The sequence below is a fragment of the Nymphalis io genome, chromosome 3, assembly GCF_905147045.1.
Source record: "Nymphalis io chromosome 3, ilAglIoxx1.1, whole genome shotgun sequence".
Lineage (NCBI taxonomy): Eukaryota > Metazoa > Arthropoda > Insecta > Lepidoptera > Nymphalidae > Nymphalis > Nymphalis io.
In genome coordinates, this window is record NC_065890.1 from 13,770,756 (window position 1) to 13,785,258 (window position 14,503).

At 36.8% G+C, this 14,503-nt stretch overlaps 2 protein-coding genes across 23 annotated transcripts in view; one reads left to right on the forward strand and one right to left on the reverse strand.

The window, feature by feature from the left end:
• LOC126781213 (voltage-dependent L-type calcium channel subunit beta-3) overlaps nucleotides 1–9,740 on the forward strand; it is a 187,728-nt gene extending 177,988 nt beyond the window's left edge. For 7 of the 22 annotated variants that reach the window (XM_050506098.1, XM_050506096.1, XM_050506095.1 and 4 more), the window contains 10 exons: nucleotides 119–238; nucleotides 559–751; nucleotides 2,103–2,123; nucleotides 3,354–3,579; nucleotides 3,961–4,102; nucleotides 4,778–4,918; nucleotides 5,117–5,284; nucleotides 5,568–5,678; nucleotides 6,618–6,684; nucleotides 7,995–9,740. In XM_050506098.1, the coding sequence (XP_050362055.1) occupies nucleotides 119–238; nucleotides 559–751; nucleotides 2,103–2,123; nucleotides 3,354–3,579; nucleotides 3,961–4,102; nucleotides 4,778–4,918; nucleotides 5,117–5,284; nucleotides 5,568–5,678; nucleotides 6,618–6,684; nucleotides 7,995–8,290 (1,485 nt within the window). In that variant the 3' untranslated portion in view covers nucleotides 8,291–9,740. Of the gene's footprint in view, nucleotides 1–118; nucleotides 239–558; nucleotides 752–2,102; nucleotides 2,124–3,353; nucleotides 3,580–3,805; nucleotides 3,930–3,960; nucleotides 4,103–4,777; nucleotides 4,919–5,116; nucleotides 5,285–5,567; nucleotides 5,680–6,617; nucleotides 6,685–7,684; nucleotides 7,786–7,994 lie in introns of all 22 variants that reach the window. The other 15 variants (XM_050506101.1, XM_050506082.1, XM_050506094.1 and 12 more) reach the window with 13 other exon arrangements.
• A 434-nt stretch (nucleotides 9,741–10,174) lies between these two features.
• The window catches only part of LOC126781235 (uncharacterized), a 66,630-nt gene continuing 62,301 nt past the window's right edge, over nucleotides 10,175–14,503 (reverse strand). Inside the window, exons 4-5 of the mRNA XM_050506125.1 lie at nucleotides 11,583–11,760; nucleotides 10,175–11,106 (exon numbers count right to left, since the gene is read on the reverse strand). Of these exons, the coding sequence (XP_050362082.1) occupies nucleotides 10,792–11,106; nucleotides 11,583–11,760 (493 nt within the window). The 3' untranslated portion in view covers nucleotides 10,175–10,791. The remainder of the gene's footprint in view (nucleotides 11,107–11,582; nucleotides 11,761–14,503) is intronic.

The window sequence follows — 14,503 nt, forward strand, 5'->3', positions numbered from 1 at the left end:
TCAACCAGTTTACGTGCTTTTAATTTCCAAATTCCACCCCCTACTGAATTTTACAGAAAAATCCAATAATCTTTTTATATATTACAATTTCTAATATTAGTACGTTAAAACATTTCAGTCGAAACCAGTAGCGTTTGCAGTGCGGACCAACGTCGCGTATGATGGCACATTGGACGACGACTCGCCCGTTCACGGCAGCGCCATCTCGTTTGAAGTGCGCGATTACCTTCACATCAAGGTTAATATTGCCATAACCTCAAGACTGAGCTTTTGTTTTGATGTCGTAACCTCTAATATAGATTTATTAAAGGAAGGAGCATTTCTTGTGACATAAAAAAATAATTCATAATTTTGAATTTTCTTACTTCAAGTAAGGTTTAATCGAAATAAAATGTAAATATTAGTTTAATCCTAGGCTATCTGTATTTTAACACTATTCTTTATATATTTCTAAAATAAAAATGGTGACTAGTAAAAGTCGCCCAAGACATATCATCAAAACAATTGCGGCATTCTAAGACATCGCTAAAGACGAGACGCCCCGTCCTCACATTCCAGGAAAAGTACGACAACAACTGGTGGATCGGGAGGCTCGTGAAGGAAGGCTGTGACGTCGGCTTCATCCCGTCGCCAGTGAAGTTGGAGGCGGTGCGCACGGGGCTCACGGCGCGCGGCCGGTACCCGCGCCCGCCGTCCGCCGGCCTGCCGCCACAGCCGCTCCCCAGCCGAGGTAGCACTCCCCCCACGCCCGGTACGTCACGCGCCACAACTGCGCCACTCCACGCGTCGCAACGCCACATGCCACACTCACTGACGGGGCATGACAACTTTACTCTTACACCGCTTTAGTGAATCACGCAGATCCGTTCGTAAGATGTACTTAATCCCCCAATTAAGTAACTAGAAAACGTTCAATTTAGCGACTTAGCTCAAAAACATCCAAAAAGAAACTTGAAATTGTTGAAAATCAGCTGATTTTTGCAACACCAAAAAATTTGATCGCGTCTGTTCCTCTGTTTATATTTCTGTTTTGAAATTGTCATTCGTATTTTGGAGATTCTTGCCACCTGACGCCTAGAGCAACTCCCTTCGCTCAGGGTTCCCATTGCTAGACAAAAATCTTCTAAATGTAATGTATGGTTCGTCGATAATGCCCCCATAACACTTCACTAATAGTGTTTAAGTATATACGGCATACAATATTAGAGGTCACTGTAAGTGATAAGGCCGCCTTTGCATACTATGTACTACTTGTTCTTTTATATGTTTGTAAATTGTGTGCAATAAATGATTAATAAATAAAGAAAAATAAATAAATATTTTTTTCTAATCTACAAGATAAATTTTGAAAACAAATTTAGCGCTTGAATTACGTTCAACATTAAAGTGAAAATATAATTTAGGCAACCCTGTTTTATTTTATTTCAAATTTGCCGTCACGATTAAAAAAAAACCATACAAAGTAAAGTTGCCATGCTCTTAAAAAACACCGACAATGCTTGCGTTGTTTAATCAGTATATTATTTACATATCGGTATTAAAACTATTTCATTACAATAATTAATTTCACTTTCTTCCTGTCTCTCTCTCTCTTACTCGTGAATGAGAAAGACAAAACAAAAAACTAAATTTTATTACGATTACAATGCATTGTCGGTTCACATGTTACAAGCTGTTTGGTACGAGATGAAATTTTCATATCATATTTTAATGTATAAAATAATATCGAACAATTAAATTTGTTACTTTTTTGACAATTTTTCACCTCGCACCAAAAACTAAGTACGTACAATGCAGTTGATTGATGTTTAACTTAAATATAAATAGATAACAAGTATAATATTCAACATAAGTGTAATATTATAATTTTAACATAATAATAACCAAAGCTTTATAATACTTATTCGATATTCTATGCAAAATAATTTTAATTTCGAAATCTTAATATATATGTATTATAAATATATATTTTATAGTATCTGTAATATAATAACTGCCTCGTACTGTATTGCCATACTAAACCATAATCCACTCATTTAATTGGTGAAAGTTGTCTGTTTCCTCGGTCTAGTTATCAGCACTCATATTTGACGTATTTTCAGATGTCCCTACCATCGATAGAGGTAAGACCACTTCCACTCATTGACCAGGAAATGTATCCAATTTTCACCCGAATATTGTTAATTTGGCCTTGGTTTTATTGAAATCATTCTTAACTCGATATTTTAATGGATTTTTGTTTATTTTGTATGTGTTTCATAGTCTAAGTTTTGCTTTTAAAAGTGGCTTTTAGGTGTAACACGTTACATTCTATATAAAAATAATTGTTATTTTTACTTTAAAAATTTTAGGTAATATTTGTTGTGATGTTCTCACCGCATAAAGCTGTCTGGCGCTGTACGCGTTGCGTATGTCCGAATGAATATAGACAATAAAGAAAAGCGGAACGTTTTATGCAATGAGTTTAAATGTTGAAATAATTTTAAGTGAAATGAAAAACAATTAGTTTGATATGGAATGTCAAGTATTAGCTTAAAACGCCTACTTTTAAAAGGAATTTCTTTGATTACGGACACCTTATATTATACTTTGCTCGACTCTTCCATTTCATGCTCATTGCTCTATCTGTCCTTTTCTATTATAGTTTATGCTTTTTTATATCGAATTGCATAAACTGATATCTTTATATTTGTTAAGTTATTTTTCTTCTTTCTATTCTTTATTATGTAAATTTTCAATAGACTTGTAATCACATCGATGAGTTCAATCAATCGTTGCTATTGAAACTTTACTCAGCAGGTACGTATTTAATTGAATGTCGATGTTGTCAAGTGTATCTGTATATTTGTTATTTTAAAACAATGGTGTTGGGTTAAATGGTTTAACGTATTATAGAAACGAACCCATCAAGTGTATCTGTACGTTGTGTTTCCCAGAATATTTGAAATGGCATGCATCCAATAATTACCCGGTTGATCCCATAATAAGTGTTGTTAATGTTGATTAGAATTAATTTCATACTTTATAGCTGTTAAATGAATTTGATTACCATTTCAACCAATACTTGTACCGAATAACTTAAAACAGACATTTTTTAGACAAACTTAAAAGGAAAATTACAAGGTAATCAAAATTAAATAATATTCAACTAATTCAAATATAAAAAGTGAAATAAGCCCTTATTAAACAATGGTCTTTACCTAAATGCAATAAAAGTATAATAAGAAAAAAAATTGTTCTATTAAAATCTACCAATTCGATAAGATATTTACTTAATAGGAAAGTATTGCCATTATTGTCCCCGTGGTGGGTTAAGTAAGTTAGTAATACTAATTTTAAGAAAATCTTTTCAGGTGAGGATTCAGATTCCGCAGGTCGTGGTCGAGGCGCAGGCGCTTTGCCCGCCAACAAGGAGAAACGGAAACCATTCTTCAAGAAGCAGGAGGCCTGCACGCCCTACGACGTGGTACCGTCCATGCGGCCCGTCGTGCTCGTCGGGCCATCGCTCAAGGGCTACGAGGTCACTGATATGATGCAAAAGGCGCTGTTCGACTTTCTGAAGAGACGTTTCGAGGGCAGGTGGGTTAATGCCGATGCTTAAGAAGAAGAGGACTCTGCTAGAAGAAAATACCGACTATAATATAGAAGTGTTATAAAATATAATTGAAAAAGATTACAGATAGTAAAGAGTAGTAGAAACATAATAGAGAACTTAGTTGAATGCATATGGGGTTTTTAGTTAGAATAGGTACCTTGGCAGAGATGTCCGGGGCGTGTCCTCTAAGAGCGATAACTGGTATTTCAGGATAATAATAACCCGTGTGATGGCAGACATATCGCTAGCTAAGCGGTCGCTTCTGAACAACGCCTCGAAGCGAGCTATCGTGGAGCGCTCCAACTCGCGTTCCACTTGCCTCGTCGAAGTTCAGGTACTTGTTCTCACTAGTCTCGTTTTTCCAGGATCATCATCACCCGAGTGACAGCGGATATATCTCTGGCGAAGCGATCCTTGCTCAATAACCCGCCAAAGAAACCGATTATGGACAGAACGAATTCGAGAACCAATTGCTTGGTTGAAGTTCAGGTTCGGTGCTTGGGTGTGGTACTATTTGACCTACTTCGTATTTAACCGCTCATAAATTAAATAACGGAATGATGAATCTTATTAACATTGTGCTTTGATATCGTTACTATAAATTTTGGCTGATTCACTTTATCATATATCTTTTTTTACTAACATATTTCACTCATAATTTGGAAATATGTGACTTTACTAAACATTAAAAAATAATAACGGAATGCATTTATCCGCTGAACCTCGAATGAATACTCATTTCACGAGACCAAAACACAATATTTTTGAAGATATTGCATGCTTAATAGGGTTTTTTATCTGCTTGCGAATGAAATCGATTTGAAGAAAGGAAACTCAATGAATAATGAGCACAGTTACGGATTGCTTAGAATAAATATTCCACTGCTGCCATGAAACGGATTTAGAAAATAAACTGAAGTGCTTAACCTACCACGCTGCTCCATTGCATGACGTCATTGAATACTCGGAGACATTTTATAATTTTGTATCTGTAATTCTCCCGTAACATGAAAATTCACGATATTATTCATCACCACAGAGCACGCGTAATGAATGATGAATCGTAAATGCAAAAGCACTTGGATAATTCGAGATGCTTACCAGAATTAAAAATTTTAATTAGGTTATTGTTTTCTACTATAGTTTTTCAAAATTTAATAAATTAATATTTCTTATAAATAGACGGAAATCGAAAGGATATTCGATTTAGCGAGGACGCTGCAGCTGGTTGTGCTGGACTGCGATACCATCAACCATCCATCTCAACTCGCGAAGACCTCACTGGCTCCTACGATCGTCTATCTGAAAATATCCAGTCCGAAGGTACAGAGATACTAAGTTTTTAACAGTTATAAAATAACTTAGAGCAGAGTTTAATTGGTGCAGTAAATAATGGATTCAATTCTTAGTGTTTTATCTAACCATAAAAAAGTCTACGTTCTTTAATTTTTTTAATTAAATTCAATTTAGGAATATTTTTTATAGAATAAAACAATAATGTTACATAATCTCTATTTTCAGGTGTTGCAGCGGTTAATAAAATCACGCGGTAAAGGTCAGAGCAAGAACCTGTCGGTGCAGATGGTGGCCGCAGAGAAGCTGTCGCAGTGTCCCCCGGAAATGTTCGACGTCATCCTCGACGAGAACCAGCTAGAGGAGGCCTGCGAACACATCGCTGAGTATTTGGAGGTATGCGTTTAGGAGATATAAGATTCTTCAGAGAATTTTAGCGGACAGTGATATGTTTACTACGCCTGCTCGAAAAAATTGTAATTAAACTTGAACGCGACTGGTGTTCGGGAAATTTGGTCTTTGATATTAAATATTTATACAGATATCAATTCGTCACTTGCATAATCGTTTGTCCATCGAAACAAAAACATATACAAACACGAGTAGAGTAAGTTCGGCATAAAGCATACCACCGCCGAACCAGCGTCATGTAGTCTTAAGTAACGAAGAGCCCTCGCAGGCGTACTGGGCGGCCACGCACCCGCCGCCGCCCGCGCCCAGCGCGCACGCGCCGCACGCGCCGCACGCGCCGCTGCCGCACGCGCACGCGCACGCGCACCACGCGCAGCCCGGTGAGTCGTGTTACTACTTTGACTTCTGTCTTACGCTTCGAAAAAACCACCATCAAAAAATAATTTTGATATTAAAATACAGTCCTTAAAGTATCTCATTATACTTGCATATATACATATATAAAGTTCGTCGTTGTGCATATGCATAAGTGAAATTTATCGACCACATTATGGGGAATCGTGTATGTCATTTTTAGCGTTGAAAGTAATGATTGAAAGCGACGTTTGAAACGTATATTCTCATCATTTTAAGGCCTATTATTTATATTTTTACCAAAACAGACAACAATCTATTTGAATAGGTTTCACGAGCCGAGCCCAAAGGCTGTCTGAGTTCACCTCAGGTACTGATTACATGTGAAAATATTAATGTCGTGATCCTAAACACGCTAGTACTTGAATCTGCAGTAAAGCTTTCTTCTTAGAAATAAATATGAATTAATTAAATGGACAATGCTTAATAAATAACGATAATCATCAATTATTTATTTATATCCTAATTATGATTGATGTAAATTACTTCTCTAATATTTTTTCTTTTCGATACCTGCATTATTTCTTTCGATTTCGTGATGTGCGTTGAATATGCTGTTGACTTTGGATAGAAACATTTATTTTATGTATCTATATGATTAATTCTGTATTTTTATTAAAATAGTTATTAATATATATTTAAATATTTTTTTTATATTCTATATATTTAAGTAAAAATTGACTAGTTCTTCAAAATATTTATATTTAACTATTAAAATTTTCTAACAGTTTTTCCACTAATTTATCTCTACAATATTCCAATTACCTCTTACGTATTAGACCTAACTACCATTTTAATAAATACTCATGTAGCCATTTTATATTTTTCAATATCTAATAATAATTCATACTTATCCTAATATACTTATTCTTCATCTATACCTAACCGATCATTTTCCTCTTTTGAACCCCCCGCTAATTCCGGAGGAGCAAGGGAGAGGTCCGACTCTTACAGCTACGAGAGAGGAAGAGGTACCTTCAAACTAATCTCTATCCGTTGACGTTTATAATAATTATCATCTTATAAATAATCTCTTCCATTATGTTCTTTTGTAAATATATAGATAGTCTATATCCATTTTCATAATTAGAAAACTCATGAAATCCTGTATTAGTAAGTCTTTATCTGTGAATGGCGCTTTTATGTCATCTATAAAAAGTATTCAACGATTACTCATTTGTCATAGTATGTGTGCACATTGACATTTTAAACAACTTGTTAACATCATCTGGCTTCCATTTAAATTCCTTCCTGTATTTGTCTAGAGCTAGTCTAGGCATAGTTCTGTGTTGTAGTTCGTCATCGATGTTTGTTCGTTTTGTATATTTGTCTATTTTCATTCAAAAGTAGAATTTGGATAATTTTATCTTGCAACTTGATCGTAATAATTTCATTTTGTTAAATTTATGTACGTTTGCATATTATTCATTATTTTAGAAAGCACAATAGCATAATATATGATGTTAAATAGTATTATGTAAATATCACTTAGAGCTTCATAGATCCGTAGATTTTGATTCACAGTATCGTCTGTCGCCCACGAACCATCTCACGTTGCACTGACATCACCCTATTCATTTCAGTACAAGCGTCTGGACAAGCGCATTAGCCTCGCAGAAGACCATATATTCCAGTTCCATTATAGTGCAGCCATCGACGAAGCCCTTCCAGGTTGCAACCATTTTATAGGCTCCCATTTTTGTGAGCTTCAGCTAATCAGGGTGTCGCTTTTACTAACAGTTCCCCATTTCCGACGTCGCAACCTCCTTGTAAAGTTGGAATATTACAATTACCAATTTGCAATAAGACGTCCGCTGGTCTTTGATCGCTACAAATGTATACGTTTGCGTCTCTGCATTTTTTTATTTTGCATATTTAATGTCTATGGCGAGTTCAAAGATCTCAGCATCGGCAGCCTACAACCGACGCCTTAGCTCCAGAAGCCGCTTCAATAGGTTTGCTTCTCCGCAGCGACGCCGCCTACGCCCGAGGCCGCGGTGCTGCCGTGCCCGGGCAAGGTCCGCAATTGTGGAAAGGTCCCTGAGTCTAGTCTCGTAGCGCGGGCCTCGTAAGTGCGTGCCCGTGTGAGAGTCCAAAGTCTAACCGATCCCACCCCGTGTGTCGTGTGATATAATCCACTCATTTTTGACACCTCGTTCGATTGCCATAAGTGGTACATGTATTTTTACTACTACACGAAATTCGAACGAGGTCGTCGAAATCATTTAACTTCTTAAAATAAAATCGTCAATTAATACGGGTCGCTCGTTTCTCGATACAGGTAGAGCGCGCGTGCAACGCCCGGAGCGACTCGAGGAGGAGGACTACTACCCGCGCGAGCACTACCAGCGCTACCCGCGAGACTACCCCCGGGAATACCACGAGGGCTACCCGTCGGAGTACGCGCACGACCCGTACGAGCGCGAGCGCGAGGCGTACGGGCACGACTACACGCGGGAGTACGGGCGGGAGTACGCGCGCGAGGCGTACCCGCGCGAGGAGCGCGGCGCGCGCGCCCGCGAGCGCGACCCGTCGGACGAGTACGGCGCGTCGCGGCGCGCGCTCAACGCGGTGTAGCTCGCCGGCCGCGCCCTCCGCGTTGTATCTCTACCGCCGTGTCTTACATTCACGCTTCGATGTATATTACCTTCCGGCGCCAGTGAAACTAGTGAGAGGTCGATGCCGCGTCCATGTATTTTTTAGGGACGCCCGACCACATTAGTGAAGTTTTAGTAACTGGCGTCATCCGATCGAGACTCCTTGAGGTCGAGCGTTTGTCGCTTCGTTTACGTAAATTTTTGCGTCGCCACTTTTTGTTTTGGCACCCTTTGAAGATTTATATTAGCGCTTAATAGACGTCCGACGGATCCGATCGAGTGACTCCTCGAACGCTGCAATCAATCGTATTTGGCTAGTTGCATATGAGCTGGTGGGAAACAGTGCGGACCGGTCGCCTGGGGGGCTTCCGGGCCGGGTGTCGGTATAGTGTCGTTCACGTCCGGCCGCCGCGGACGCTCTTTGTATTTGCTGAGCTTTAGCGACACGCTTTTGCGACGAGTGCAGTGTGTGAGCGATTAGCTTGTGTTCTTTCGTTTTACCCCGTCCGTTTAATCTTTGGATTATCCACCGTCGGCATTACCAATAGATATATCATTAAAAAGAAGCAACGAAGACCTATGTAGCGTACATACGTAATGAGCAACCTCTTTTGAACTTATTATTATTAAGTATTTGAAGAATAATATGGAGTTTTCTGGTGAAGTTGTGACGATAAAAAAATGGGTGAATGTACAATTTTTCTTAATAGCACCATACATTAGAATAATTTCACGTTTAGCTTAACCGTATTTACTGTGGATCAGTTTCTCGTTGGTGGTATGTCTTATTGGTATATTACCAATCCCATCACTGTTGAGTATACGAATATGTTATATGCAAGCTATATGGAATGATTAAAAAATACTTTTTTTAATGATAATGTGAAAAATATTTTCGTTCTCAATCAGTTAATCCGCTTTCCAGCATATATTAATATAAAATACCTATAATATAATATATATTGACGTTAATGGAATTGTAATATTGTTCTGTAATGAAGTAAGACCATGAACCATTTTCATTTTTTTTTAATATAAAACAAATTATCTGCCTTTATAAACATGACAACGTTTTCAAATCCATATATCCTAAATGTCTAAATTGTTCTAATTCTTTGCTTATCGTATCGTATATTTGACATAAGCTATTTAAGTATTTAATTATTCAATTTTCAAAGACAAAAGATAAATAAAGTGATTGTATGGAAGTGTTTCTTTGATCTGTGGGAGAGTGCTGGGTTAGGTTAGGTTGGAGCCACTGGCGAAAAGTAAGCTCGCGTGTAATGTATAAATTTTAAATATTATTGATAAATCTAGTGCCGATAGATATTACTTGTTCCCATTTTTTGAACATACATACTCTTGTAATTATAAAGCATCGTCTGTATTTCATTGTTGCAAACATTTGTAAATAAAATACTTTATATCGACATTGTTTTTTTTATTTGTATTGCTCAATTATACGTAAGGATTCAGTCAGGGCCGTAGCTTGCCCTTGATGATAGCAGTATCAAATTTTGGTAGGGAGCCCTTCTCCCTAACTGCGGCGTTCGTTTGTTTTTTCGTTTTTGCTATTCTCACCCTTCCTCCTGGGAAATTAATAAATGTAACAAAGCAATCATATAAATTGTAAATTTAAGACTATATATATATATATACTGGTTGAATATTTTGATACAATTTATGCTTGAGGCCTTCAATATTCCAGAAAACGGCTGGTTTTTTTTCGATGAAATAGTTTTTATAATAATTCGAACAGCTCTTACAGAGAAAAAAAAATCTTAAAAAAATAATATTTTGTAATTATTTTTAATTTTTATCATATATACTTATAGGACACGAAGGTTTGTTACAATGAAACAACTTTTAGAAGAAAACATAATATATTTTATTACAGGCGTGATAGATAATCCAACATCAAGTGTCCGGGCGATACTCGCCATCATAAATAAATTAAATCACAATGTATAACAGATAAATAAATTTAATTCCATATATTCTCGCGTGCCTCTTTGGTTTCTACTAGCTAAATTAAAAATAATTTTATTTACATATTTTCTCGTAATCATGACGTGGCTGATAGATGTACAAACTGAACACAACTGTCTATAATATTGTGCTCTCCTACGTATGGTTTACAATTTTATTTCCAATGCGAAGTGCACTAAGGACTAGACTATGATACAAATCAAACGTTTCTATTTTACGTCATCACCATAGAGCTGTTTTACTTACAATACAAATGGAATATATCCAGATTTCTTTAAAAGTAATACCGCATCATTTAGATATATAATAATAACCTTATTAAGGCAACATTCCACTATTAAAAAACCTCTTTGGTTTCGCACGACACCCTGTCCAGTCCTATTTACACGTTACACATAAGTGGTCCTTATTTACACATCACAAGAGTCTCTTTTTCACTTTCCGCGGCTTGCGGTCTATGTAGCGCTTCAAACTGACGAGTTTCAGTGCTAGTCAGATATAAAGGTAGTCGTTTTTCGTTTCTCTACAATAACTTATATTGGGAAACTTGTAAACCGGACTGTATCTTTTATCTCCTTCCGATTCAAGAGACAGTGCGGATAACGCTCTGGAGGGCTCGTCTTCATCTTGAGAGGATCCAGTGGGTGAAGGCAAGGGGGGCGGGACGGACCGCGGGGGGAGTGGGGGCGCACGCGGGTTCCTCCGCACTCGGAAGTGACAGTCGCTGTCTTGCGGCCAAGCGCGTTGTACCATCAGCGGTAAGTCATCTGGATGTAGCTTTCGCTCGTACTCTTGAGAGGTGCAGACCTGAAAAGGCAAAGAAGTGCATTAGCCACATATTTTAAGCAGACGTAGTCACCGTCTTGACTACGAATATATCATTTGAAAGCAATAAATTTAACGTTATACTATAACGAAACTCGAATAGGTCAGAAAGTAGAGGTCCGACTGCGGTGATTTGACTATTAATGTAAGTGACGAATAAAGTAATAATAACACAATCATAAGAACTAACGGGGCCTCTGTTAGTCACGCAGGAAATCTTTGTGACACTGTTTTATAAAATATTCTACAATGTAGCACAAGCAAAGCCACCACCAGCCACCAGTAGTACTACTGCTGATAACTTTGGTTTATGTTGAAATTCTTGACCATAAACTTCATACTCAATAGGGTGAAAAAGAGATATTATAGAACAAAAATCATCATCAAAGCTCAATATCAGCAGTCTGTACATTGTTTTTTACTAAGGAAAGATTATCTTTTAATAGTCAATTTCTTACCTCATAAAGCGAAAATCTCTCGACGCCCTCCGTAGAATCGTAGCAGTGCAGCAGTATCGCCAGCAGCTCGTCGGCAGTAGTTCGCTCGCTAGTCAGAAGACACTTATATTTCGAAGAAGACATCAGCGCCGAGTCGTATATCTTAACCAATCCACCTGGACGCATTTGTAGTGAGAATCTGAAAATAACAAGATACACTAACATTAAAAAGGCTAACTCTTTATTCAAAAGCATAATTCTTATGTTGAAATTTCTTTTAATAATATTTTGTCTATGTGTGCATATACTGCTCTTATTTTTCATAGCTCTGGTGGCATCGAGTCATGTTTTTTCATAAAAAATAGTACTTATTAGTTTATTTCGGAAATATTTAAATCTTCCGTAACAGCCTGTGAATGTCCCACTGCTGGGCTAAAGGCCTCCTCTCCTCTTTTTGAGGAGAAGGTTTGGAGCTTATTCCACCACGCTGCTCCAATGCGGGTTGGTGGAATACACATGTGGCAGAATTTCAGTGAAATTAGACACATGCAGGTTTCCTCACGATGTTTTCCTTCACCGTAAAGCACGAGATGAATTATAATCACAAATTAAGCATATGAAAATTCAGTGGTGCTTGCCCGGGTTTGAACCCACGATCATCGGTTAAGATTCACGCGTTCTTACCACTGGGCCATCTCGGCTCTTATTTAAATCTTATTTGTATAAAATAGAGTCAAATGGCCCATTGAATAGAACTCGTGGATAAGCAATCGCGGATTCAAATTCGACCTAGCTTACTTGTGTGTTATTTGATTTTGTTGTTTAAACTAAGTGAAGAATAAATAATTTTATTGAAGATCAAAATAGAAAACAAGTCGAATTCAATGATAGATAAAATATATATTTTTGAAGCTTTAGTACAATTTATCTATTTCGAATATTTGTTTTCTGAATATGTTTAGGTAGCTGTGTGTATATGTGTTGTGACTCGTAAATCTATAGCGGATCACTCGTAATTTCCCGTAAACCACTCGACAGCGTTTCTTTACATAGTTTATGACCGAACGATTCTATTTATACTGTGAAAAAAAAACTAATATGTTTCTCTAGTTTTTTCTTTAAATTACCCTTTAAGATATCATTTTTAAACCCCGACGTAGAAAGAGTAATGTTTTAAATTTAACGTGAGTATTTGTCTGTCTGTGTCGTATCTCCGAAACATATGGGCCAACTTTGATGCGGTTTCTACTGTTTAAACCTAATGTGATCGAGAACTTTATATTAACTGTAAATTATGAAAAACTATACAGGCGTTGTAAGATCATTTACTCATTTACTTAACAAAAAGGACCATTTATTTTGATCTTTTTGTCGATATGTTTAATCTTAAATTTATATTATTATTATTATAAATAAGGTCCTACTAATATATTAACGATATACAAATTAATATAGCAATCCTACTTTTTATACAAATTAATTAATGCGTTATAATTGAATCCCACAAGTCGACCGTAAGATCCAGGAAGCCGAATGTCATAAAAAGCCAGTTTGCCTTGCATATATTAAGCGAGCAAAAAGATATTAATTTTAATTCCTCGTAATATCAAACACATTTCAGAACAAACAAACTATGATATTTAATTATATAATTAATGTAGTGAATCGTCGTGAGAACATTATTTTATACAGTAATGAAGTAAATAATTAATATCAATCCCGTATCAATAATTTCTTACAGTTTTTAAATATTTTTTTATATATTTATATACGTTTTATGCATTTTTTTTTTTATAGAATAGGAAGGCGGACGAGCATATGGGCCACCTGATGGTAAGTGGTCACCAACGCTCTTAGACATTAGCATTGTAAGAAATGTCAACCATCGCTTACATATCCAATGCGCCACCAACCTTGGGAACTAAGATTTTATGTCCCTTGTGCCTGCAATTACACTGGCTCACTCACCCTTCAAACCGGAACACAACAATATCAAGTATTGCTGTTTTGCGGTAGAATATCTGATGAGTGGGTGGTACCTACCCAGACGAGCTTGCACAAAGCCCTACCACCAGTACTTTGAATTAGTATATATACATATATAAACATTTCCGTTTCATCACTGTCTTGTTAAATTTCATCTTTTTCACAGGAAGGTTTTATGAGCGCACGCTTCGTATTTAGCACATTTCGCATGAACGAAATTAGATTTTTTTTCTATCAATAATCAGAAGACAAAGAAATATTATAATCAAGGACAAACCAAGCGATTCACATGTTATCTAATCTAAGCTAATCTTCCAGAGAGGCTGGACAGCCTTTCATTATATGCGATTTTCAAACCACATAAAAATCCTTATGAATTAAGCGACAGACACAAAAAGCAACATTGGTATACTACTTGAGATGATTTTGATTTACAGCACTTAAAAATATCCTATTAACAATTTTAGAGTTAATGTCACAATATTATTACAGGAACAAGAGTCAAAGCGTGATGTCGCACGTAATGCGATACATTCGGTCAATAAAGTGTTAAGGAGTTTTTAAAACTTTTTATTACGTCTAGCTGCTATGTTTACGGGACAGGAATAGACGGCCGGAAGGGAAGAAGGGACAAAACGAATCTTTTTCGAGAACGCCGGCCGGTGCCGGTGGTCCGGCGACGTATGTTGAACGGGCTTTCATAAGTTTTGTTTACGCGATTCTTTGACGTTTTTGTCAAGTATGTATAATTGTGGAAACTATCCTTAATGTTAATTCTATATTAAATTAACAGTACTGTACACGTGGGTGTAGAAAATTCTGTAGAAAAATATGATCCTACTTCGCTAATGATATGTCACTTAAAGTATTGTTTGATGAAACTACTAGGTATACCCGTTGTAATATAATGTAACATCCAAAAATAATAATAATAATATCCTGGGACATTTTTCTTT